At 42.8% G+C, this 27,128-nt stretch overlaps 2 protein-coding genes across 3 annotated transcripts; both read right to left on the reverse strand.

The window, feature by feature from the left end:
- Positions 1-3,119: 3,119 nt before the first annotated feature.
- Positions 3,120-22,030, reverse strand: Znf202 (zinc finger protein 202). Of its 2 annotated transcripts, XM_052188633.1 has the most exons (8): positions 21,914-22,030; positions 13,674-13,938; positions 8,788-9,274; positions 7,971-8,181; positions 7,521-7,609; positions 6,595-6,724; positions 5,926-6,045; positions 3,120-5,584 (listed from the first exon to the last, which is right to left on the reverse strand). In XM_052188633.1, exons 3-8 carry the CDS (start codon positions 9,187-9,189, stop codon positions 4,611-4,613), a joined length of 1,926 nt encoding a protein of 641 aa, XP_052044593.1. In that variant the 5' UTR covers positions 9,190-9,274; positions 13,674-13,938; positions 21,914-22,030; the 3' UTR covers positions 3,120-4,610. The 2 variants fall into 2 exon arrangements, with proteins under 2 accessions (XP_052044593.1, XP_052044592.1); XM_052188632.1 differs by lacking the exon at positions 13,674-13,938.
- A 3,555-nt stretch (positions 22,031-25,585) lies between these two features.
- LOC127688516 (olfactory receptor 6X1) lies at positions 25,586-26,524 on the reverse strand. The gene has a single exon (XM_052187218.1). The coding sequence runs from the start codon at positions 26,522-26,524 to the stop codon at positions 25,586-25,588; it is 939 nt and encodes a 312-aa protein (XP_052043178.1).
- Between the last annotated feature and the right edge of the window lie 604 nt (positions 26,525-27,128).

Raw genomic sequence — 27,128 nt, forward strand, 5'->3', positions numbered from 1 at the left:
GTAGAGCAGCCAGTGTTCTTAACTGCAGTACCATCTCTCCACAACCAAGCCATAGATTATTATATGGAAGCTTGTGTGCAAGCTGCCTTATTATATGTTTTTGGGAAGGTCCCTGTAGTCCCTTGAAACAATACAGGCAATTATTACTGCCATTGGCTGCCCACTAGGTTGGAACCTCCTTCCTGCTGGCTAGCCTCAGTGCCAGAAGATGCCATGTGGGCTATTGGGTGAGAATTACCATTAATAGTCTTATTCACCTATGGTCCTGAGTACAACAATACTTACTAGGCAGGATGAGCCTACTGGTGCAATAGTGTCAAACCTGTTACAGGGATAACCAAACACTTTCTGATTGGATTTGATGTCTATTCCACAGGAAGGAATTCAAGTCTGGTACTGTATACTCAATCAAAAGCCTGTATCTGATGAGGTCATAGGCTCTACTGGGAAAGCTATTGCTTCTTTCCTAAATGTACTTGATATGCCTGACAAATTGCCTTCTGATTAAGTTTATGCTCATATACTAACACCATTGTCAGCTTTGATCAGAGAAGCTTCATTTGCAGTGGCCAGAGGTTAGTGTAGTCATACCTGATCAAACTATGGAGAATTAAATGACTGTTGACTGCCATCCATAAATGATACACTTACATCTTGCCTCCATGGCTCAGTGAATCACAAAAGGGGAAAAAATAAATCTCTGTGCCAAGGACAGATGGTAATAGTTTGGAAAACTGACCTGTCACAAATACCTACTGCACTCTTAAAGCCACAGCAGGTGATTACTTACACAATCTTGGCTTGTCAATACTTTGTCATGGAATGGCAAGGGGTTGATGGACTCCCACCCTTCCTAAATATGTATCTACAGTGAGTAGTTGATGGGATAGAGACGCTTTCTTCAGTGGCATAGCCACTGCTAAGTTGCTCATGTTCCTAAAACCATCCTGATGAAACTCTTTGGGATGCTCCTATGTCCCTGCCCACATGACAGTGAGATGGGGACTAGTTGAGAAAAGACAAGGATTAGCAGGAGCAGGAGGGAATGAGAAAGGGTATGATACATGATATGATATAGATACATCATGTACATGAGTGATGAGACTGGTTAGTGTGCTTGTGTGCTAATAAAACATACAGTACCAGTGGGGAAGGTTTCAGAATGATTAATCTGCAAAGCAGACTACCAGCTGCTAGTTCTGTCTTGCTTTTGTTCTACAAAGCTATGACAGGGCTCCATTAACTCTCATTTGGGTTGTCCTTCATAGAAGTCTGGTTAATGAAAACTTCTCTAAACGCATCTCACAAATATCTCACTTTCTCTTACAGAGGGATAATCTGCAAGAGATTAGGGCTGCTCATTCCTAGCAGAAAGGTCTGCAACAGACCATGTCTGCCAGCTTCACAAAATCACTAGGGACATTTTGTGGGTTTTTTTTTTTTTTCACTTAGTGAAAAAACCATACTTTCTGAAATCTATCACCTGCCTTGGAGTCAGCAAGGCTTCAATGTAGATTTTGGTTCTAATAACTTGATGCTAGTACAATCTTCAGAAATTTCTATAGCGTTCATATGAATTCATGAGCTTCTAATTTGGAACGTATTTTCTTTGCTCTCTTGGTAATTTTGTGGTGGTAAAGTTGAATGATTCCTGGTTATTCCTACATCATTCACCAGCTTCAACAACCTAGACATTCTGTTCAGTTTAGTAGACTGACTACAGCTTCTTCCGTATGTCAAGTCAGCCTTTTTACCCTTACAATAACACTAGACTTCACTAATTCTAGAAGCATGCCTTGGGAGAGTGAACATGCTACACTAGGCCCTACGGTCAGCAGAAATGCCCTTTCCTCTCATGAGATACCACCACTGGCTGGCCCTGATGCTCTTCTGTGGCTGTATTCAGACTTGGGAGCTTAAGCATCTATCCAGAAGTCTTAGAAAACACAGCAATTTACAGAAAGGACCAGAGATCTCTATCAGCATAGGAAACTTTGCAGGGACAATAGCAATAGAAACACCATTTCATGTAACTACATCAGTTTCGAATTTTTCTTCTGGAGAATTATCTTGACAGATTTTTTACTGTCAAGTGGACAAATTAGACAGACAAATCAGAGAAAAGCCAATTCCTTTTCCAGTGTGTTCTATGGTCCTTAAGAGATTAGTATGAGCTCCACTATCTTTTGAGTGACATTTCTTTAGGACAAATTCTGCTTACACTTTAGATACATGGTTGAGAAATGCAAGAATATTAGTCTCTTGGGAAAACTCTAGGCCCACTTTGTATACGTTCTACCCAGAGCTATGCTAACTGCTCCAAGGCTTCACTAGTGTGGAAGAAACTTCGTCCTTCCAAATCTATTTAGTTACAGCAGGAATGGCCTTCAGAGGTTATTAGAAACCTCTGATATATAGAAACACCATTTCATGTAACAGGCGCAGAGTGACAGTTGCCTGTCCTCTCCCTCCCCAGCATTGCTTCTCCGGTCTGGAGCCACCCTGAATCGTTTCCAGAGTGTCATGGATCCAGGGTGGCTTCTCACTTGCTGTATAGCATAGAATAACCTGGAGTTTCTGATGCTCTGTCTTCCCCCTCTTGAGTGCTGAACTACAGGTGTGCAGTACCACACTGAGCCTCTGTGTAAGGTAGGGATGAGTCCAGGGCTTGTGCACACTATGCAAGCATTCTACCAGCTGAGCTGCTTCCCCAGCTCAAGGATTGATTTATTTTGATATAATTTCTTCAAGGCTGAGGATGGAACCCAGGGCCTCTTTCATGTTATACAGGTGTTGTACTCCTGAGATAGGCCCAGTCTATCCTATGAACTTCTGGCTTTTAGTGACAGAAACACTTAATACTGATGGCAGAAGCAGGAACCTCCCCATTTTAATAGCTGACGTCACGATCTAAGGTCACTGAATTGTCAGTCTGGGATAGCATGTCTCGCCTCACCTTAGAGATGACTTTTCCCAAGCCCACAGATGGTGGTCTTTGTGTATGAGAGCAGACTGCCTACTGAGCTCAGTGGCTCTGTAATAAAGGTAGAGGTCACTCTGGAAAAAAACACCTGAAGCTCTAGAAAGTCCACAGGCAAAATGTAAATGGGTTACTTGGCTGCAAGTATCACTTTATTTCTTATGTATCTTCGCAACAGTGATTGACTGGCATTAAAATTTGACTAGTCCATCATAAGAGAATTTCCCTATTGGGTTAGGCTGGGAAGATGCCTTGCTAACCCACCATATTCCTCTGTGATTGTAAAATAAGCAGAAGAAATCAGGCATAGAAGTATATCTGCCTTCTCATGCTGTAATCCCACATCCCATGCTCCGTTTATGGAATATCTGTTCTCAGTCTTTTGCAGATGATCAGACATGTAAGGTCATAAAATTTCAGCCTCCTGGGAACATTGAACAGGTAAAAGACCAGTAGCCCACCAGGAGATACTAATTTTTAGTTTACAATTACATGAAAATGAACTTACACATGAAAAACCAAGTAACACAAGACACATAAAAATCCCTTTACTTCTGATTAACTCTCAGGGTCCCAAGTACTAGGGTTCATAACCTTCCCAGACATTAGAGAACCGAGGCAGGGATACCAAGGACTAGGTGTCAGAATTATCCTAATAGTCTCGGCCAGTGGCAACTGCTGTTTCATAGTCTTCCGAAGTGGTTTTATATCTTCTCTAGTTTCTCTCAGTCAATTATGATTCTGCACTAGACAGTGCCTTTCTATGCTAATAAGAGCTTCAGATCCCTTCTCACAAGCCAGACGAAGGACAGGCTTAAACATTACGTGGGGATGGGATGGAGTTCACCATGTCCTAATCATGCTTTACTGAGGTCTTCAGCACTCCGGCACTCCATCTCTTTTGCAGTAGGCATGTAAGGGACAAACTGACAGTGGCTGAATAGTAGACAGGAGTATTTAGACAGGGGTGGTACACCCCAAGAGGCTTTTGATTAGGCCCGCTTTTGTAGCAGTGTGTGGCACTTAGTGTCATTCTGACAATGGGGAAGGGAGCAGCCTGTCAAAATCCTTGTGAAGGAGCCTTAAGGATTTGTCGTTCAAAACTTTTCCCCTTTGTCTCCAGAATCAAAGTGTACAGTGAAGAGGCGAATTAGTGAGGAACTGTAGCTATCCCGTCAGTGTGTGGCAAATCTATCGGGACCCAAACCTCCTATCTTGAGTTTAGGGTTATGTGCTTTAAGGTTTGAGTCCAATAAGGACAGACCCTTTTAAGGTGGTCACTTATCAGACCTATGTACCTTTGACCACACTGAAGTTGAGGCTGTCAAGTAGTCTTCAGGATCTAGAACAGCCTACATTTCTCAAAATATAATGACCCAAATTTCCTTAAGTCCCATATCTCCTACATCACACCTATGAGGTAGAGGCAGGAGCATGCCAGTGAAACAGAAGCCTCAACTGAGAAAAGTTGAGTAGTTCTGGATGGGGAGTTTGTTTGGTAGTTGGAAGAGGTGATATAAAGTATGGGCAGGTCAAAGAGATGCCTTAGAAAAGTTCTCCTCAGGTTGAACACAGAACCCATCCCATCTCAGTTGGCGGCTGAATTAAGCTTTCCACATATGACCCCTAGCTAGGTCTTGGTCTTTCCTGTGTGGACTCTCTGATGCCGGATTAAGTGGTATCCTCTGCTGAAGCTCTTCCCACAGGTAGCACAGGTAAAGGGCTTTTCCCCAGTGTGTGTTCGCTGATGTCTGACAAGATGATCCCTCCTGCTAAAGCTTTTCCCACATTCATCGCACCGGCAGTTCCTCACTGAAGCATGGCCTTTCAGGTGCTTGGCAAACGCTGCACTATGGTTGAAGGAACGCCCACACTCACTGCAGAGATGGTGCTCCTCAGATACATGTGTCTGTCGGTGTGTCAGATACTGCTTCTGCTCACTGAAGTTCTCTCCACAGTCCGCACATGTGTACGGCTTGCCTCCAACATGGATTCTTTGGTGTGTTGTTAACACAGATTTCTGGCTGAAGCTTTTACTACAAATAGTACAGAAAAAAGGTTTTTCTCCAGTGTGTGTCCTCTGGTGCCTGACCAGGTCCGACGTCCAACGGAAATGTTTTCCACAATCATCACAGGTGTATGGTTTCTCTACACGGGTAGTTACCTCAGACTGGACCAGAGAGCCATCCACAGTCTTCCAGTTTGGAGGGTGTTTATGAGGAGTGTTCGTCTTATGGACTTTCTGGTGCCTGGCTAGATGTGAGCTCCGTGTGTAACTTTTCCCACACTCCATACATTTATAGGGTTTTTCTCCTGTGTGAGTTCTTAAGTGCCTAATAAGATGAGAATTACACGTGAAGCTTTTTCCACATAGAGGGCAATGATGCTGCCTTCCTGACTGGGAGTGACCAGGCATAGTTTCCCTAATGTTTGTGAAACTATTAACTTTAGAAACATCTGCAGCAAATCTTTCATTAAGTCTGCTGCTATTCTCCTCAATGACTATTTCCCAATCTGGAGTCTGGTGTACTTCTGTGTTCGCCAACATAGACTTGTGTGGATCTTGTTGCTCGACACTTTCTTCCTCCGCTTCACTCATGTCTCCTGTAGAAGGGGCAAGAACAGAGAAGGGGAAGTTATAATAACAATAGTATATTTTACACAATGAGAGGATTTTGAATGGGTTTTCTAAGAAATGGTATGAAGAGTGAAAGGAAGGGTAATGGTGGAGAGGTCTGGCTTTTCAGAAGAAAGCATTAGTGATGGATGGCATATTAGAAGAACCAGTAAGTGGGCTGTGGGGCAAGTCTATAAAGTAAGACCATAACAAAAAAAACCCCCAAATAATGAAAAAGAACCAATAAGTGAGGCCCTGGAGGAAAGAGACACACTGAGTAGAGGGAACCGCCCAAGTGTGGTGGCCAGCCTTGTCTGACACTCCTCACCTGTATAGGTAAAACTCAGGATTTCTGGTTCTGCAGGCTCTTGAGACTCATCAACACCTGGGACCTGAGGCTCTTCTTCTCTAATCTGGGAGGTATCATCTAGTCTGGGAATTGGAAATGCTGCTCAAGAGATGGGAAGAAAAGGACATCATGACTGGCTCATTACTCCCTGAAGAGTGTCAGTCCGGACTGGTAGACGGCAGAGCAAAGGCGTATGTTAACTGGTCAGACATCACTACTCTTCAGCTTGGCCTGTCTTCGTGCTGCCTGTCTTGAGCATTTCCAGTGCTTTTCCCTGAGCCTCAGTAACTAGACTACTTATGTGCTCCTTGCTCCTTCCCCTCTTGTTGAAGAAAGCAGATTATCTTTGTTTTGACTGCTTTAAAACTCATATGCTTATTTCAAAAGTTAAATACTAAATACTAAACTAAAAAACTCTAACTGTATTTTCTCATTTTCCATTCACTTTCTTTCTAAGCACCTTTCTTTCTTCCTTTCTGATGGAAGGGTGTCATCTTTTTCAGCTAACTGATCTTTAATCTCACTGTGGGGTAGGCATGCATTAGTGAAAGTTTAGTACATGTAGTTTGAGGTCTTTGATTCCCTATATTCCAACAGGAAAACAATGTCTGTGGCTAGAATGCCCTGGAAATACATGCATCTCCTTACACAGAGAGACCACAATCCCACAGTCTTCTTCCAAGACGTATTCTCCATAGAATTCTTTTTGTGTTGGATCCAGATCACTCCACTGATCCTGTGAGAAGCACAGAGCCACATCCTTGAATGTGACCAGTCCCTGCAATGACACAAGGATACAATCAGGACCTGATGCTTCAGAAAGCCTATTGTATTTTGAGGTAGGGTCCATCCAAAGACAAAGGGAATGGGAAGAAGCAGAAGGATTTCCCTTGGGGAGTCTGTTAATGGTGTTGCTTCTAAACCTTCCGCACTTGAGGAAAACACTGGCCTTGCTTCTGCTTCTCCAACCCATTATGTTTCTTCAGGCCAAACTATATTCTTCTTCAGGCTACTGTTTAAAACCTGAGATGGGCCTTAAATCATTCAGCTCTCTAATTGGTGTTTTAATGGGAGGTCTCAGTAAAAACCATCTTTTCTAAGAATTGTTTCATGGTCAGAACAAGAAAGAACTTTCACCCAATAAATGATAACTCTAAACCACTAGAGAATTCTATCTGCTTTTCTCAGCCCCATAATTTCAGATCAAGAGGGTTAGCTCATAAATATTATAGCAGTCATGCCAGGCATTCTTACAAATGATAAAACCTGTTCCCTTAACAACCTCAAAGTTGTACTGAATACTGCAAAATGATCCTACTTAGTGCCTTTAGTTAGTATTTCTGGAGTTGTAGTCTAGCTGAAGAAAAGAATATTTAGTACCTCTGGCAAACAGAGAGACAATGAACACTGGAGCTGAAAACAGCTGTTTAATTTTAGTTTCTTTCCCTATCCCACATCACCACAGAAAGAACAGAAAACTCTTACTCTAAGCATGCACACTTATATTCATTATTGTTCAGCATATGGCTAACACCCAACAAACCCTCAAGTATGTTTTTTGAATTAGGATTTACCTGAGAGAGAGCAGTGAGAAGAGCAACCATCTCTGGGTGTCCAGACCCTTGTTCTGTGGGAAGGTCTATATCCTGGGACACTGGAACCTCTACAAAACAAAAGCAGATCAGCAACATGAAATGCAAGAGGCTGAGCTTCCTTTACTAGAGTGAACAAAAAGTGGCCTTAACATCTCTCTTTGCTAAGAGAATCAAGAAACTGATCTAAGATGGACAGAATTATCTTAATGACCTATAACTCCACAGGAATGCTGGGAACACTCAAGAATACCACTACTTAAACTTGGCCCCATTTATAGGCAGGTTCTAGCTGGTTCTTTCTGTTCTCAACACCAATATTCTGTGCTTTCTATTAGAATATATCTAGCCTTTGTGGTATAAGAGAAACCCCCCCTCCCCATCTTCTTCACTTCGCCAAACTTTCTCATTTCTGCTGAGGCTTCTTCCTACCACATTCCGGCAGGGGTGGGTGCTCCCCTTCATGCTGCAAGTTCTCCTGTTCCAGTGTCCCCAGATACGGGCTCTGGAGTGCTTCCTCATGGGGCTGCTCAGCGGTCAAGGTCTGTGTTGGATCTTGTTGCTCACTGGAGGACTCTGGCTCCAGCCCTAGGTGTAGCGTCTCCTCTGACAGGACTTCCTGGCCCTGAACATGGACGGTTACCTGGGAATAATTTTAACTTCCAGTCATGATGGAGTCAGGAAAAAATTCCTGCTTGTCATCAGGGGTACTTTGGGAGGAACACTCACAGAGGAAACCAGATGAGGAGGGGAAACTCAAATTGTATAGGCACATGAAGAACCAGTTATCTTTACAAAGACAAGGCAGGGGACACATTAGGACTCTCCTACTTTTCCCCTTCTCTCAACCTTTAATCCTGTCTCCTGGGGCCCTGAGGTTTCCATCTACCCTTCAGGGCTGTTTACTGTTGGCTCTCCCAGACTACCATCCTCGGAAAGGGGTTTTGGGATTAAGGGTCTAGGTGAACCTGGAGGAAGTCATAATAGTTGCTTTCTAAGGACCTCAAGGTTCAATATCCAAAGAAATTTAAAACCCAATTTTTAGGTTCCACAGGCAGGTGATTCAAACCCTAGAAAGTCACACTCGCACACTCCCTGACCCACTGGGCTCAAGGATCTAGATGTAACTCAAAAGCACAAGCAGTAAAATTGAAAGGATAATTTACGGGACCCTCATGCTCTCCCCAGATCCAGTCTTTCAGGAACAGGCCCCCTCCACATCACACAGATCAGGACTCCCCCTCCTCACCCACCGCCTTGGTCTCCTGGGTTGTTTCTGCAAACCCTCCACCAGTGTCACTGCCTCTTCGCCACTCTCCGGCCGTTGGCCTCGCACCCAGCTCTGCAGTTCTCCAGGCAGGACAGTGAGGAACTGTTCCAGCACAAGCAGCTCAAGAATCTGCTCCTTTGTTCTCCTCTCTGGCCTCAACCACTGATGACAAAGCTCTCGAAGTCTGATGAGGGCTTCTCGAGGGCTTGATGCTTCCTGGTAGCGAAAGCATCGGAAGTTGTGGTGAGAGGTCTCCAGTACAGGATCATCACCCTGCAAGGCAGATTCTGGCCCACAGGTGAAATCATCCTCCAGTTTCACCATCAGAACTCCATCTTCTTCCCAAAGGTCTTGGTCGTCTGGCTCCAAGGCTGTTGCCATTTCTTGGCTCTGGGGTGTTATCACACCATTTAGCCTTCACACTGGCATTAATGTATTTGACACTGGGTAGCTTGAGGGGTTCCTCCTAAGGGACATAGGGTAGAGAAGTAAAGATGAAGCAGAATAGAAGCCTCCAGCTATACAGACCACAGCTCTGACTCAGTAATCCTTTGTATACTTCTGAAATAATTAACTCCCCCTTTTCCCAGTCTCCACAACTGTATGTTGCAATAAAATCAAGTCAGGATAGTCCTGGCAAGGTCCTCTATCCTCACTTCCTCACTAGGGAAGGTTCCTAGCCCATAAAAAAGCAGTACACCTCTTTATTCACAATAGTGTAGCTCTACCTCCTGATGTCTTTCTTCTACTTCCTTCCTGCTCAGTTCCTAAGTTTGGCTCCTTCATTTCCTGTCTGTACTACAGCCAGCACGTCGTGAGCTTCCCACAGCACTTACATGGCTGGCAGAAAAGATGCTCATTATGCCTACATGCAATGCCCTAGTGGCCGTGATTTGTTCCACAGGCACATGGTATGTATATCTTGAGCCATCAACAGGGTGGACACACGTTATGCAAGGCTGCATTACACTAATATTTTTTTACGGCATTATTTTTCAGTGTCAAAAGTTTGGACACCCCAATTTACAGTGTTCCATTGTTGGCTGTCACAGTAAATCTGGTCACGCTCTTCCCCTAGTGAAGACCCTTCAATCATTCCTGCTTTTCTCTTAAGTAAGATTCTAAGTATACCACACACTAACTGGCCTTCGTAAAATGGGAACCCTTGGAGATTTAAGCACTCCAAGAAACAACAGTAATGAAAGACACTAACAGTACCACCCCAGAAGCCTGCCTTTATTTTGCCAAAACATCTTTAACTGGATGACTTACTGACCCCTAAATGCTCATAGGACACTCATGTATTCTAACCTTGTTTGCAAACTTACCTTCTTCCTGCCTTGGCAGGGACCAATTGTAAAGAAAATACTTAGTTTGGTAATTTGTGGATTCAAGTTTATGATTTTTTTCCTCATTGTTTAAAATTTATTAAATCAACCCTACCTCTTCAACTTCTAAACTTTTACTCTTCTTCTTCCCTAATACTTCAGTGTGGTCCTCACCACCTTGCTTGAACTACAGCCATGACTTCCTATGTGTGCTCCCTCAGTACCCAACAATGAGTAAATGATAATAGTTGTGAAGCTTTTTCTACAAAAGACATTCTGATTCAGTATGTCTAGATAGTTATATCTTTACAAGGACTACTTATCATTCTAATGAGATCCCTGGTTGGGCAATATAAAGGGAAGTGAGGGGACTAAAAGTGCTTAAATTTGCCTGCTATCACTTAGAAGGTATGGGATAGGAGTACAGCCCAGTGAGTTTTTTTTTCTGTAAATGTATTTTCCCATCAATGGCATAGAGATGGTAATATTTCTGCTAGAGTAAATCTGAGATCAAATGTCTTACTGTTGTCTGTGTTCAGAGGGGAGATGGAACTTCAGTGTTAACTATTAGCTTTCTAAAGTATTTTTCTAATGCTATTACTTAATATTATAAAAATGTGTTTTAAATGTAAGACCATTTCAAACTTCACAGGGAATGCAAAACACTTTATAGTCTGTCTTACCCTTCCTCTGTACCACTGAGGGCCAACAACACGGATTTTTTTGGCCTCTCTGCCTTTTGAAAAATATACCTGTGGCACACTTTCTACTATGTGGCTGTTTCTTTGTTTTCCCTTTGTCACTCTCTTGCTCTGATGATGCCCTAACCAGGTTTCACCTCGATAACCCTAACTGCCTCTGGAGTTGCTATCCAAAGTCACGATTCTTTAGTAGGTATGACTATCTGCTGCCTGTGGGCCACACATTTCCCAGGATAGTCAGGAATACAGTCCAACAAACACATTTGTAGACGGCATTATTTTTCAGTGTCAAAAGTTTGGACACCCCAATTTACAGTGTTCCATTGTTGGCTGTCACAGTAAATCTGGTCACGTTCTTCCCCTAGTGAAGATCCTTCAATCATTCCTGCTTTTCTCTTAAGTAAGATTCTAAGTATACCACACACTAGCTGGCCTTAAGGTTGTTATTCCCTTTGCAATCCTTTGTAGCCATGCCCACTATTCCTGAACTGGGTGCATGCAATCTTTATAAGTGTCCCATGGACTTTAGCTTTTGAATAGTTGTTAAAACTCCTTCCCAGGGGAAAACATAAACAACATCGATCCTTTGTCTCAAGTTCTTAGTAAATGAAGGCATGATTCTACCAAATTTTACTCTAGAGAACAAAAGAGCTTTTTGGGCATCCTTGTGGAGTATAGTATAGGTGAGGGTTTACTTATAGGATGTGGTTATTCTTTCCCAAAGAGACACACCTAGAAAGCTTTACCCAGCAGAGATGCAAGGCTTCCCTACAGCTGCACAGATTGAGGCCCTGCTCTAGTCTTCTCTGGTATGACTGTGTGTGTATATTCTGGCCCCAGGGATCCCTTATTCACCAGTCATTTTGTTCTGCATTGCAGTTGCCTGCAGTAAACTCTCAAGGTTATCAGTTGACTCTCACCAGCTGTTCCTTGACTGCTGGTTTACTTTATATGACATATAAAGTGTCACATATAATTATATACTTATGTTTTCCAAATTTCTCTTAATCTAAGTTATTTCATTTTGTTGTCTTCAATCATTTGCAATATGACTTCCATGTTTTTGATTGTTTGCAACTATTTTTAAATATTGTGCGTGGATTTGAGCATGCCACAGTGTACATTGGAGGTCAGAGACAAGTTGCAGAGCTGGCTCTCTGCCTATCAGTTGGCTTCTATGAACCAGGTTATTAAGCTTAGCAGCAAGCATCTTTCCCATCAAACCATCTTGCCTATTTGTATTATTCTAATGGCATCTTATGCTGTTTCTTTACTACTTGACAACTTGCAGTTTTGTTTTTAATTATATGCTCATCTTTAGTAAAGTTTGTGTGTGTGTGTGTGTGTGTGTATGTTGGTTGTATTCTGGTAGAATTAAAAATGGACAGAATTTTATTTGTTTCTAGCTGTTGCTCAAATTACTATTCTGCATCTCGTTTTCCTTTACCAAGAGTTTCTAAGCTTCTCTATGAACTATCCTAAGCCTTCATCTGCCTGGTTCCACTCTTCCGTCTGATCTATTTTGAGTTAACCCTACTGAACCCTCTTAGACAATGAATAAGAACATGGCTCCCCTAGCTGGGTGGTGGTGGCGCACGCCTGTAATCCCAGCACTCTGGGAGGCAGAGGCAGGTGGATTTCTGAGTTTGAGGCCAGCCTGGTCTACAGAGTAAGTTCCAGGACAGCCAGGGCTACACAGAGAAACCCTGTCTCAAAAAAAAAAACAAATCCAAAAAAACCAAAAAAAAAAAAAAAAAAAAAAAAAAAAAGAACATGGCTCCCCATATGACAGTATATACTGCGTTGTAAAACTGTCCCTCTAGTGGTAGAATTACTCATTAGATTACTATAAGATTCTGAAGGGAGGAGCATGCTGTACCCTGCTCAAAGTCTAGCAAAAAATAGGTACTTACTTCATAATTGGTGAGGGCAGAGAACATTTACTGAGTTTCTGCCTCTGGGAAGGATATCTACCAAGTCATATGAATTAGTACTTAGTCATATGTTCAGCAAAATGTGATTGGATAAGTGAATAAAGAAAAATTTATTGTTTACATGGTACATAAACAAGATATTCCCAAGTTTCAAGTGTGAAGTCATAATCTCCATGTCTCATTGGGGATAATTCAAATGTACATTACACATAACTGGGAATTTTAAAAAATATTTTCTTTTGAGATTTTAATCAGCTTTAGTAAGCACCAACTGGACATTAAATAATTTAATGTCAATATTCTCTATTTACCCAGATATATATCCCTTTATGCTAACACTCACCTGTAAGGCAGATAAACAGAATTGCTATACAAGGTAACTTAGCTTAATAAAAAGATCTCTATTATTCTGAAAGTCTGAGAACCAGATCAGTGAAGTAATCTAGAATCCCTTGGTCTTCAAGGAGCATCAGCTCCAAAAGATTCCAAACACTGTGTGTTCTGAAAGAAGGAATCCTGCTTTTGAGTGGTTTCACTCTTTAGAGTTGCCAGGGTGTTTAAATGTTCCAGTTGATCTTCCCGCGGCTCAATTTGCATTTACTTTAGCAATCTCAAAAAATCAGATGGAGGGAAAGAAGTCAGCAACAGTGGCAATGAAGAGGGGAAGGATTCCTCGCACTGGCACGAGATGGGGATGGGATAGGCACGGCAGCTGGGTAAAGCTATACATTAGGTTTCGAAAGAAGCATGTTCCAGCTCCAGATTCACACAAACCAGAACCCCTGTAAAAGGTAAAGTCCTGTAGATAACTACTTTAATGCAGTGGACTGGCATGAATTAAAATATGCTATGCAAACGTCAAGCATTAATGGAGACAAGAAGAACTGGTTTTCACCGCTTACCCTTACAGTTCATGGGATGTGCAAGGTTACATGCATGATACCTCACAATTCATTGGCCTTCCAATTCAGTTATCTTTCTTTGGTGTCCTTGGAAGAGTTCCACAGCAAGATAAAACCCTGGCATCAACCCTGGTGGCTCTGTAGCAAGTTCTTCAGGGCTGGGCTGCTGGACCCTCTACCCAGTGCTCAGCCCCCATCACCAGTGGCCCTGTACCAGCTGCCTGAAGTGGGCCATGGCTCTTGGATACTCATGTGGTGTCCATAACTAGGTCAGGAATAGGAAATGATTTGTTTAGAAGAGTCACTTAGAAAATGTCAGCAAAGACACTTCCTAAGATAGGGCAGCTTCATGACCTGACCTCTGGAGCATGCATTGCTAAGTACTCAAAGGATGATTTGGAAGGAGGCAAGGGGAAACTAAGATCTTTTTGCCATTCTTGGATTAGCTTTTGCTGTCCCTTATCTGAAGATGTCACATGACAGAGGTGGCTAACTCATTTCTCTTAAGCACAGAAAACCAGAATACATAAAAGAATTATCAATTTTGTGCCCTAAAGGACATCTTTTATAGCTATAGGAAAAGGGTGGCTTGCCTTCTTACTACAAAATAGTCTTCAGACAATTAACTACTAATTTGGATTTAAATGATTATATTTAGTAGATCTAGATAGTGTGTGTGTGTGTAGCCATTTGCTTTAAGTTGAAACATTCCTGAGGAAAGAGTGAAGCTTATAAAAACTTAGGGAGCTAATGAAACAAGGCTTAGGATAGCCACAAAACTTACAGAACTCAGGAAGTTCTGTAAGTTACTACATTCATCAAGTCCAGTACCCAAGATTACATAAGCAGCAAGCAACTGCTGGTGAAGAGAAAACTCCTTGGTGGCACTGCCTTTTAGTTAAGTAGGGAGATCCAGGGTGATAGACAGTTTTATGATTTCACCCATGCTTGGACAGACCTTTTCTGTGATATAAATGCCTTTGATTCATCCATGCTCTTATAAATAACCCTAATAAATTCACCAGATCACAAAACTAGGTCTGGATGGAATAATTTCTTTTTGGTATGTCATCAGCACTTTATTGGGGGAGGGGTAAAGAGCCATTTATTCACATGTTTGTTCAAAAGACATGCAATACAGCTAGCAAGAACACAGAATTCAAAAGGATCAAAGATGAGTTGGGGAGGAGCAGGGGCACAGTGACTGACAGGTTGAGGCATGAGCACTTACAGAGGCAATTCCAAGGTGACGACCCTTCTGCATGTGGTAGGGGATAGCGTGCTTCCTTTCTGTAGTGGCAACGTCATGTTTCCACTAATGGGTGATAAGACATGCCACCCAAGGTAAAGCCACTGAGAATGGCTTTTGAGAAGGTCAGGGAACATCTTGGAAGATAGAGTGGAAAGAACATAAGAGCCACAGGAGGGAATGCCAGTATCTTTTGAGGGAACGACAGATTCACCATCTTATCTACATGGCATGAGGTGACATGCTTCCCCTGTGAACTGGGCCTATCAGACGACTTTGGGAGCATTCCTAAAAATGCTAATAAATTTGAGAATATATGCCAATCCTGAAAGTACAATACCTGGGCTATGGCCAGAAGCAGGCTATAGCAACAAATTTGGTCATTGTGAGTGAAAAGTCACAGCTGAGCTCAGCTGTCTGTCCGGAAAGCACTTTCCCATGTAAGAGGAATTCTGATATGAAAGAAGACACATGAATGCTATCCTCTGATTTGGTAGAAGGTGCAAAAAGCAAGCAAGGAAACAAACAAACAAACACTTGGTAAGATAAGATGGGGTGTTGCACTGTCGTTTCCTGCATTCGGTAGGTACAAGGAAGACAATACAAATTAGACCCCTGCTAAAAAGTGCTCCACTCCACCCCTGACTAAAAATGTGGAATCCTACTTGGAAAAAAAGTGAGTGAAGAGTGCAAAAGAAAGTCAGAAGTAAAAGAAGATACCCCTCAGTTCTAACCCTAATAAAGAAGGGAAAATTCATGATTCAGCATGAGACATTGCGGTGACTAGTGGCCCAATTCAGAATAAATGAATGCTCTATGTGTGAAAAATTTTAACCGAACAGATGTTAAAACAAAGAATGGGATAGCCCCTCATAGCCTGATTCATGAGGCTATGAGACTTGAGTGCAGATGGGCAGTCCAAGTATCAAATAAGCAGAGAAACAGAAACATAAGTACTTATTCCTCCTTGAGATAGAGTATATATAACCTAAAGAAATATGGGGAGAACGAGTCTCTGAAGTACAGCTCACATAAGCCATTACGGACACTTGGTAATTGTTGGCTCAGATCTTCATGATTATCAGAAACTGGAAAACAACAGAGGAACGGCCAGCATTACTGAAGGAACTGGGCATGTGTTAAGGGGCGTTTGATACCCAGTTCAATGGAGTAGACAGGGCTGCCCCAGGAATGTTAAGAGGTTGACTTACTAGGAGCTTGGGACTGGTATGGGGCTGGAAGTCAATCTATGTGAGTGGGCACTTCCAGGAGTCATAAGGTTGTTGAGTGAAAATTCCAGTGTTAGGAGTGATTAGCTATGAGCTACTGGCCAAGGAGACCTGAATTCCCTGCTCACTTCCTACCCTACTTCCCTATAAGCTATTGACACTGGTTTTTTTGGTTGGTTTCACATTAGAAACAAATGCTAAGGCTATCACTGAAGACCTAACCTAAAGAAATATGGGGAGAATGAGTATACTTTGACTATGGAACATGAGAAATCAATCTGGGACTGAGCTAGAAGGTTCTTACCTGCTGGATGGCTTTCATAGTGCCAGAAGGTACTATGCAGTCTACAGTGAGAGAAATGTCACCAACAGTCCTGCTCTATGAATTCTATGTACTATATATTATGAACATAGCTGTTGCAATAATGGCACATTACATATGCAGCCAATTGCTTTCTGCTTAGATTTAATAGTTGTTCTACAAGAGGGACTGATATCTACTTTTGTTAAGTAAAAGCAAATATTTGTGGCTACAGAGGTCAGGAAGACCAAGAGTTAAGAAACTATTCTTTCTCTTTTAATAATGTGCTGTACCTTCCTGTCTTTGAAACGGTTGTTTGTATTCACAGATTTCTGCTGTCATCAGTCTCTAATATGGAAGAAGAGGCTGTCCCCCCACGTGGGTATTGCAGAACTGCAGAGACTGATAAATCTGTCAAGCTACTGAGAATAAGGGACTGTTACTATGGCCCCTAAGCTCAGGTAGGAATGGAAGAAAATATCCAGCCATCTTTTTTACCCTGTCCAATGGTCAGGGAACATCTTGGAAGCAGAGCAGAAAGAACGAAAGAGCCACAGGAGGAATGCCATGGGGTATTTCCTCCCACATAACGCAGCCCCCTTTGGAAAGGCGGTGGGGTAAGGCTCACAAGCCTTGTGAGCTAATGCCACTCAGGCTCAGAACGCCCACTCACTTAGGAAGCTCACACACAAGATTCCTGATACAAACAGGAAGCAGCTGGTGGCGAAGACTCAGGTGGAGCCACCTTGAGATTGAATAGGAACTATGGGCATACAGCTATGAGTTGTCCATGTTGGGGTGAACTTTTTTGATCTGTCATTTATGTCTTATCTTGTGGGGATATTTGGTCACACCTCTCCAGGAAAAGTCACAAAACTTAAGTGACAAATGTAGCCCCATAATCTGGGACCATGAAAACAATGGCTTACTGGAGCTTACTAGGGCCTTCAAGCTGTTCTAGAATTCAAATAAAAAACAAACAAACAAAAAAACAAACTAAACTCTTGGCTGTTCTCTTCCAACGCCGCTGTGCCACAAAATTAAATTATGTAATATGGCCCTTCCACTAGCCAAATTCTTGTTCTTATTTCAACTGCTATGTATACAGATATACACCACTGCTTCCCATGTAATAGTAACATGGCTTTGTTACCTTGAATATGTATCTCTACTCTCATAAACCACACAGCACAATTTCTCTGTCAGCCTTACCCTTGAAATGTGGTTAACATGCTTATCTCACATGCTTATTTTATGGAGTAAATGATATAATTTATATAAATCTCTTGGCATAGAACCTGGCATAGGGTAGATGTTCAATATGGCTCATTAATTTCTGCTTCAAGCTCGTTTAAGTTCTTTTGAGAAATCAAGACTTAAATAATAAGCACACAGTCCATTTTATTTCTTCATAATTACGAAAGAAAAATGAGGGAAAGGGTTGGTCTGCTCATTGTCTTACCACAAATGAAGTGTTAAACTCAAACCAAAAAGCAAACAGGCCTTGCTCTGGAGGCACTATAAACTCAATTAAGTTGTTGAACACAGATGGGACAGAGCCTTGGTGGTAGTCTTTAGCTGAAGATGGAGTCAGTGAGGTTTCTACTTACCCAAAGCTGACCCTTCCCTTTCTGCAGCTGTCAGCATGTGACTCATGTGTAGTGAGTATGTCAAGTCCTGTGAAAGCTCAACCGGGAAGGCAAAGAAAGTGAAAGCAATGCATTCCCTGGCTTTTGGCCTTCGGCATGTCATGATCAGTGTGCCTGAAACCACGCTGAAACTGGTTTGATTGGAAGTCCTGGGATGGAGTCCAGAACTCTGCATATCAGGCAAGTGCTCTACCACTGAGCTACAGCCCACCTTGAAAAATGTTTGTTTTTGCCACTTTTTCACTCATAAAAGTCATAGTTGAGAAGCAAGAGAATATTGGCTCAAAGCTTATTACAACAGATTTTGAGAAACAGAATGAAGAATGGAAAAGGAGAAATTAGGAAGAAGAGGAGATGTCAAATAAGTAGTGGCTGGTACAAGATAGTCAGTGTGGCCAGAGGCTTAGTTATCTTCTGTTCTGAAACCTGACTGCCTTTATAGTCAACAGCAAGATTTAAGGTAGATAAAAAATGTCACTGACAATGTGGTAAATTGAAAATTAATGTTTCCTCATACACACAGATGTGGGTAGCAATGAGGGACAGAAGACTCACATCCCGTGCCCTGCTCTACCTTATAAGATGTGGCATCCTGGACCAGTTGTATTAGCTCATTTTGAAGGAGATAACTTTTCTATCTAATGGCAAGAAATGTATCATTATCCTTTGAGAAGCTTTCCAGATTTTAGGATGTTCAGGAGGAACAAAGACAAATACTGCTTATTGTCTGATTCACAATGGATCTGTGAGGGATGATGAAAGAGGTTTATTTAAGAACTGAGATAAGCTGTACTTAAAAACATATTTTAAGAAACAAAAACTGCATATCTGGCCATTATGACCATCTTCATTAACCTCCAACAGGAAGTGAATCTTCCTACATTTAATGGGTAGTACCCAGAATTAGTTACAAACTTAAATAATGTGGGTCAATCTTTAAATACAAATTTAAGACAAAAATGCCACAAATTAATCTGAAGCTGAAAACAGAAGGGACACCACACTTGACACCCACCAGGAAGAAAAAGCATTTATTATTTGGCAGCCAAAGTTATGCAGATATATTTAAATTCCCACAACAATTACAGTCAGCAATAATTTCACAACAGAGAAATGATCATTTAATAGGAAAAAGATAAATAACAAGACCCTAGCTGGACCCCACGGGTGGATGTAGGTAACTCAGGACAAGTTACTTTCTATGTATGTACAGTCAAAACCTCCTGGCTACCTACTGCTCTATGCTAGGTGACTTCCTTCTGGCTTGGTCTGAGGCTCTCTTGCATAGATATGATGACAAAGGTTGGGATCTCTGTTGTTTGACCTAGCAGAATCTGAGAACACAGAAGAAATGCCAGTAGTCATTCCTCGTGGGCAGTTTAGTATCTATTTTCCTTGGTAAGCTGGGTCCTTAAAGCAAGGCTATGTTCCTAGCCCTATCATTCTTCTGGGTAGTTTGTAGAAAAAAAAGCTCAATAAATACACCTCCAACTTGGATACAGAAGCACTGAAATTAGTGAATACCAGGGCTCCTGGGTAATAAGTCCTTCATTCAGACAGCTATAGGAATTTGGTATTAAGCATTCCAAGCTCTTTGGGGGAATTTTTCAGTAAGTCTACCTTGCTTTATTGTTCAATAGAGACAGACTATTTTAGTATCAATGGAGAGAAACTTTGAGGGGAGAAGTGCACAGTTTTGATTCAATTCATAAACATACACTGAGCCTCAATTTCATATCTCATAATATTCCAAGTGCTGAGCAGAAAGGTGAAGAAGCTGTGAAGCAGTTAATCAGGAAACAGCAGGGACTTTAGCAATATGAGGAATTCACATTGAAATCTAGAATAAGATCTGACCTGTGATCAGAATGGGAAGCTCTTTATCAAGGGAATCAAGAAGATCAAGGGAGCTGGATGCAAGCCTTTACTCTCAGCACTCAGAGGCAGAGACAGGCGGGCCTCTGTGAGTTCTAGGCCAGCCTAGTCTATATAGTGAGTTCCAGGAAGGTCAAGGCTATAGAGAGACACTGTCCTAAAACAAACAAGCAAGCAAACCAAACCAAACCAAAAACCAATCCTTATCAGTATTTCATCTTAACTTGCCATAAAAGATGATAAAGCATTTGGCTTTCTGTCTTAGAAGATTTAATTTCACAAATAACTTAAGCTCGAATGGTAAGATCACCCATTAAAGATTAGTCAACACTACAAGTATTTGCAAGTCTTTTTCCTCAAACTTCTTTAAGGCAGGTGCCATGAGGGAGGTCTGGCCAAAAATAATGTCTCTCAAAGTGATCAATACAGAACACAGAGCTCCACTTCAGTCTTACAGACTCAGGTGTGTTAAACTCTTGATACCCACTACCTGGGCAGAGAAAGGACATTTGAGATTTCATGCAGAAAAGCAGGAACTTATCCAGTGACGGCTACATTCAGGCAATAAGAGGACATTAAAACTAAGTCTAGAGCTGTTTTATGCCTGTGTCAAGTGGCACCGTCACCTCATTCTGAAATGATGCGAGTCCCTCAATAGGGATTCAGATCGCAGTGGCCTTGGAATGACTGTCTCCTGCAATTATACACACAGAATGCAAAGGCTATGTATACAGGAGACAGAAAGAAAGGTCAGCAGCTGGTCTTGGAAGAAAAATGTAGCTTCTTCCTCCTAACTCTTCTATGTTAGCAGCAGTGGCAGAAAGCGACTCAAGACAGATGGCTCCAAAATATTCCACTGTCACCTGCTTCTCCCAACAAGCCTCCCACAGCCATCCTTGACACCTCATTGATATTGTTTTCTGGGTAAATGTCCACGGGGCTGCTTCAGAGAAAAGCTGCAAAATGAGATGCATTGTGACTTCTGCAACACAAGCTTCCCTGATTTTCACCTGTAGACTGTGGACAGGAGAACCTGTCAGCACAACCCTGGATGTGGCACTTCTGTCCACGACCAAGACTGCTCAAGATCATCTGGGCCTATAATATCTCCCTTTAGGGAGTTCAGCACAGAGAACAGACAGCGTTATCCACGTGTAGGATACAAGACAGCCATGGCTCAGGGGGAAGAAAGTGTGTGAGAGGACCAAGATGGCCATGGAATATAAACTAGCAAACTTTTAGCCCACTATGGAAAGTCCCGTAGATGGTGAGATGAGGCGAGGAAGAGGTCCCTGAACTGGCTGTCAGGGGTAGGAAGAGAGAGGCTGCAAGTGCAGACAGTAACCTCTAGCTCTACAGGGAAGTCCTGAGCCTGTCACTAAGCCAGGTGAGAGCCACCTGCTAGACAGCTACAGTCTCCAACGACTGGCAAGGATCACAGGTGATAAGATCGCATGTGAAGGGGGCGGGGTTCGCTGGGAAGGAGGGAAGGCAAAACCTGCAGGGAGGGTTGCGGAGCAATGTGAGATGCAGACAGAAAAGTCTGATGAGAAGGGAAGGTGGGTGCCGAGGGGCCTAGACTACACCCCTTTGGCTTCTACGCTCCCTTTGGGCACGGGAGCGGGTTGGAATGGACGCAATCCGAGGGGCACAGTGCATGTCCGTAGGCCCCAGGAGGGGGCGGAAGGAGGTGGCTGGGCAGAGAAGCCTGGAGTGCCACCCTTGTCTCCGGACCGTCCCGGCTCCGGCCGCGAGGAGGTGACATGGCTACAACGCCCAGGCCGCAGGGACCCTGCCGCCACCCCTTCCCCGGCTGGCGCTGTCCCCCGGCGCCGGGGGGGCGGGGTCTGCTGCCCCTCCCAACGCTCCCGCCCTTCCCGGCCCTCACTCCCCGCCCGCTCCGGTGCCCGCTTGCCGGCCAGGTCCCCGACACTCACGTCTCCCGCGACTCCAGCGGCTCCTCCCCTGCCCGGTGCTCCCCCACCCACTCCCGGCCGAAAGAGTGGAACGGGATCCGAGTCGCGCGGGGCCCAGCGGGTCGGAACACGTGGGGCCTCTGCGCCCGGAACCGGAAGCGACCGCTCGCCCCACCTCCAGGCGGTGCTGGAGCCTGTCTAGGCTGTAGGAGGTTTGGTCCACTCGTTGTGTTTCTGTTGGTTGAAGCTTGGGTCTCCTCCACTGAAACCCACGCGGGAGAAGTCTTCCCTGGACTGCTTCCCTCTATGGCCAGAACCCTTTGCGGCAAATCAATCAACCTCCTAGGCGTGGGATTCATTGTCTACCTCCTACAGGGTTTTGTTTTCATCTTTCTTGTTGATTTTGGTATCTACATCTCCACGAGAGAATCCCCTCCTTCCCACGCAGTTTTCTTTTCCTTTAAGCATGGAAGAATAAAAAAAGGAAAGGTTTGGCTTTGAATGCTGGCTCCTTCATGCACAGCTGTTTCAGGGTCGCCAGAACATCTGCCTGTCAACTCTGTCTTGAAAAAAGCACAAACTATTGATCTTAGACCTAAACTGGAATGTAGACTGACGCTTAGTAAGAACAGGTGGTGTTCTCTATTAACCTTTGTGTACTATTTTGCCACTGTCTTCCGTGCTTCAAATTGTTCATTTTTGACATTTCTATAGTCACTTTGGCCCTGAATGTCACATGGTGACATGTGCAAGCCTTCTCCTTTCAGCCATTTCTTGAAAACCATTTCAGTCTGTGGGACGAGCTTCTAGAGACTGCTTAGCATACTTTGAACTGGAGATGTTAATCGTTTTTGCTAGAGAGGCAGGTATGGTTCTGCAGAGAATGTTACAGCACCCCTGATCAGGGCTCTGTTGAGGCCCCAACGGGAAAACTGTTTTCCTTTGGTCAAAGGAATGGAATCTACCTCTAGCCTGCGTGGAGACTGGGCAATCATGAGACTTAATCCAGTTGTGCACAATCACCTGACTAGATGATCACCCCTTCCGCATGCAGGTTCACTTAAGACCTTGGTAAAAGATACGGGAGTTGGTGAAGCTATCCCTTTAATGAGATAATGTTCTTTTTCAGAAACCTGATTCTGTTTAGTTCAGGAAGAGTCAGTGCTACAATGGGCAGGTCTGTCTGCCCTTCTGAGTCCTGACTCAGGTATAAGTTTTTCCTCTCCTCCTCCTCCTCCTCCTCCTCCTCCTCCTCCTCCTCCTCCTCCTCCTCCTCCTCCTCCTCCTCCTCCTCCTCCTTTTTCTCCTTCTCCTCTTTCACCTTCTCCTCCTCCCCCTCCTCCTCCTCTTCCTCCTCCCCCTCTCCTTTTTTGTTTTTCTGAGGACACTGACCAGAGCCAAAGTATGCTTTTTCTGTTACTTTGAGCCTTTCCATTGTTTTCTGAAGGACCTCCCACACTATGAGACTGTTTATAAATGACAGGTTTCCTTTCTTCCTCTTGTCCATCTTCCTTCTCTAGGCAAGGGCTGAAATTCAGTTTGCCTGCTCTGTTTATTTTTTTAAAGTCTAAGAAAATTGTCTTTGAGGTTTCTTCTTAGTCTACTTTAAAATTCTAATGTTAATGGGACTATGTACCCCAAGAAGGGTACTAACTAATGAAAATTTAGTATGAGAATTTGCTCCTCCAATTATGGAAGCTGAGATGGTACAGGATCTGTATGGACTCCAGAACAGAGAACCGAGAAACTGGTGGTGACGTTGAGCCCCAGAACAGATAGGTGAAGGAAGGACGTTGGATGTGAACCTGGCATCAGTGGCTACCAGGATCAGGGTCTTGGTATATCAGGATGAAATGATGACTTGCCTCAAAGTATTTTGCACTTTCCTGCCTTTGTCTTCTATTCAGCTCTCAACGATTGACTGAGACCCACTGATTCAAGTGCTAATAACTTCCACACTCAAACACATGGCAAGGGTGTGTAAGGGACACAGATTTTTGTCCAGGTATCTGGGCATCCCTTGGCCTGGTGAAATAGACACAGACTTTTCCTGGACCATGTTTGGTCTTTTGTTCTTTTCCTTTTATCGCCATTACTTTATTCTCTGTAGACTGTTAAAGATGACTCTAGATTCATCTTTTTCAACTCTCTTTCTAGATGGCTTTGGGTAAAATCTATGGGATTATACTCTCACTTTACCTTCCAATGACCATTTGCCCTGATCAATTCCAATGTGGCTGCTTTTCTTAGCAAATATAAGGTATAGCAATTGAAATAACACTTTTCTCATATACCCTGGTTTTGTGTGTGTGTGTGTTTGTGTTCAATTTAATACCAAAAGGAATGTGTAATAATCCCTTTAAAATGTTGAGTTTTGATGGGTTTTAAATGGTAGTCATCATAAGGAAAAGGGCATATATAATACTCATTTCTACAGGCTAACTCACTGGCATCATGATTAGAGTTTTGACCGATACCTTGCCCAAATGTTTATTTGCTTCTTAGGGGCTCTACATTCTAAGTCTGCGAGTGAGCCTTCACAGTCAGGAACTTCACAGAAACCAGAAATGGAATTTTCCAACAAGGCTTTCAGTGATATTTAGCTCTGAGACATCTTGTGTTTGTGCCTGTTCTACTGGGACTAAATTCTAGAAACTGAAATAATCCACAAAGTAGGAATCAGAACTTTTTACACGATGCCCTTGGGTTTTTATACTATCTGGGACTGAATCCTGTTCATCTTGCCTGACATTGTGTATCGTGTCAAGCTAGATACGGCCTTGTTAACATCTGAGCAAACAGACAGCGGGTTCGTTTTAGACATTTTTGAAAGACCATCAGCATTGATAAGGAGACGCCAGTGTATTTCTCTTACAGTAAAGCAATAGGGCTGAGAAAATGAGGCATGGGATGCCTTGTGTATGGGACAGCAACATACAGTTATTGATAGAGTGAGTGTCTCAGAGGTAAAATCGGATTCCTATGAGATTGCAGATGATTTTGCTAAGCTTTACTGGTCCGCACAAAATGAATGTCTGTAAAGATAGTCTCCCACGATAGCTTGTCTCCCTTGGGACAGTACTTTCTCAAAGGAGAGTCATGAAGCCTCCTATGGCTGCAACAACTTCCTCATTCCTAGCTTCTTACTCTGCCCCTATAAAGGGTCAAAGCCAGCTTTTTCTCCTTGGCACACCCCAAGCTTCCCTTGGGAGAGAGACTGCCCCTCACTGTGTGTGCTAATAAACACAGTCTTGTTTATTGAAATCCAGACTTGCTGTCTCCTTCTGTTGCTGCATAAATCTAACAGTTATCAATAAATGAGGGAAACAGGATTCTTCACACACTTTAAAAACTTACAGACGTTTGTCTGACTTTGCTCTTTTCCCTTTAGCTTGTAAGTAAGTCCCGAGTTCTGCCTCATGCATCTTAGAGAATTTTAGGATGTTTCGGCGAAGATGTCAGAGACTTTTCCTCTTTAAGGAGAAATCCCGGTTCATTTATATATAACAAATATTCATTCATTTTTGGTAATTTAATGGGGACCTTACCCATCAGTTCGCTTTCATAGCTCTGTCTTTGGATAACATTGTACTAGAATTTCTGATATTTAGCGGGAGAACTTTGTCAAACTCTCCTACATGTTCGCCTCATTCTTAGCCCTTGCATTAGGCTACTTTTGATGTACTGAAAGCTTCACTTTGCATGATGTATGTTTGCACAAACAATGGCCTTTCTTAAAGCCCCCTTCACTTCCTTGTTTCTAATGGTATAAATAAAGGGATTTAGAAGGGGTGTGAGGATAGTGTTTAGGACGGACACCACCTTATTAATCTTAAAGGAGGAGTGTGCTGTGGGTCTCAGGTACATGAACAAGACAGCACCATAGAGCAGAGAGACTACTGTCAGATGAGAGGCACAAGTAGAAAAAGCCTTTTGACGGCCAGTGGCTGAAGGGATCCGTAGGATGGTGGATAAGATGTAGATGTAAGAAATGATGGTAAAGAGGAGTGACCCTGGGATCACAAGGATCGTTGCCAGGAGACCCAGTAATTCTAATATGCTGGTATCTGCACAGGCAGCTTTCAAGATGGGACCCACGTCACAGTAGAAATGATTGATGACATTATTGCCACAGAATGGCAACTGTACAATCAGCATTGTCTGACAAAAGACAATGGTGAAACCTGCTAGCCAGGAGCTGAGGGCCAACTGTAGACAGAGATTGCTGGTCATAATGGTGGGGTAACGGAGGGGCTTACAGATAGCTAGATAGCGGTCGAAAGACATACTGCCCAGAATCAAGAACTCAGTGGTACCCAGGAAGAAGTGGAAGAAGGCCTGCAGCAGGCAGCAGGAAGTGCAGATGACTGTTTTTGATACTACAAAGGTTTCTAGCAATTTTGGGATGACGGTGGTGGTATACCAGATCTCTAGGAAGGCTAAGTTGCAAAGGAAAAAGTACATTGGAGTTTGAAGCCTTGGCTCAACCCAGACAATGACAATAATGAGTCCATTGCCCGAAAGGGTTAATATGTAGATGAGAAAGATCACTATGAAGAGAAGGGCTTCTGAGCCTTGGATGCCAGGGAAACCTAGGAGGATGAACTCAGTGATTGCAGTGCCATTTCTCATGTCCTTCAATCTCCTAGGAAGACAGACAGAAGGATGTAGTTCTTAGAATCTGACGATGATGATGACAACGGTGACAATGATAATTCTAGTCAAGAGATATTGGTTGTTTGCTTACATTTTAGATACATTTCTTATAAATAACAGAAAATTGGATTTTAAAAATAGTTGGCTATTCACTGCTATTCATTCATTCACTCATTCATTCACTTATTCATTTATTCAGTCAGTGGTGCTGATAATGTCCCTCAGGGTTTTATGCATGCTAGACAAACCCTCTACCATGGAGCCATAGCTCCAGCCTGTTTTTTATAATTTTAGAGCATAGTCAAAGAGTTGGGACAATAACAGCAAATAGATTTATATCTATGATCCTTCAGGACATGGTTGTATTTCAGGTCCCTTCTCATATATGAAGCATATATATGTAATACATATACATATACACATACACATACACATACACATACATATACATGTAACTTTGAGTTCATGAGAAAGTAACCCTTATACTCATATTATATTCTAAAGAAAAGTATTTTTCTGGTGCTGAGGTTTGAACCGAGGAACAGGTGTATTAGACTAGTACTGTATCCTTGTGTTATAT

The sequence above is a fragment of the Apodemus sylvaticus genome, chromosome 7 (genome assembly GCF_947179515.1).
Source record: "Apodemus sylvaticus chromosome 7, mApoSyl1.1, whole genome shotgun sequence".
NCBI lineage: Eukaryota > Metazoa > Chordata > Mammalia > Rodentia > Muridae > Apodemus > Apodemus sylvaticus.

Bases quoted from the DNA above. Each gene is read 5' to 3' on its own strand.
- LOC127688516 (XM_052187218.1), bottom strand. From the start codon at position 26,524: ATGAGAAATGGCACTGCAATCACTGAGTTCATCCTCCTAGGTTTCCCT.
- Znf202 (XM_052188632.1), bottom strand. From the start codon at position 9,189: ATGGCAACAGCCTTGGAGCCAGACGACCAAGACCTTTGGGAAGAAGAT. The intron at 8,182-8,787 runs GTGAGGAGGGGG...AATTATTCCCAG, and splicing joins CCAGGAGACCAAGGCGGTGG to GTAACCGTCCATGTTCAGGG. The intron at 5,585-5,925 runs GTGAGGAGTGTC...CCCCTTCTACAG, and splicing joins CCTGAGTTTTACCTATACAG to GAGACATGAGTGAAGCGGAG.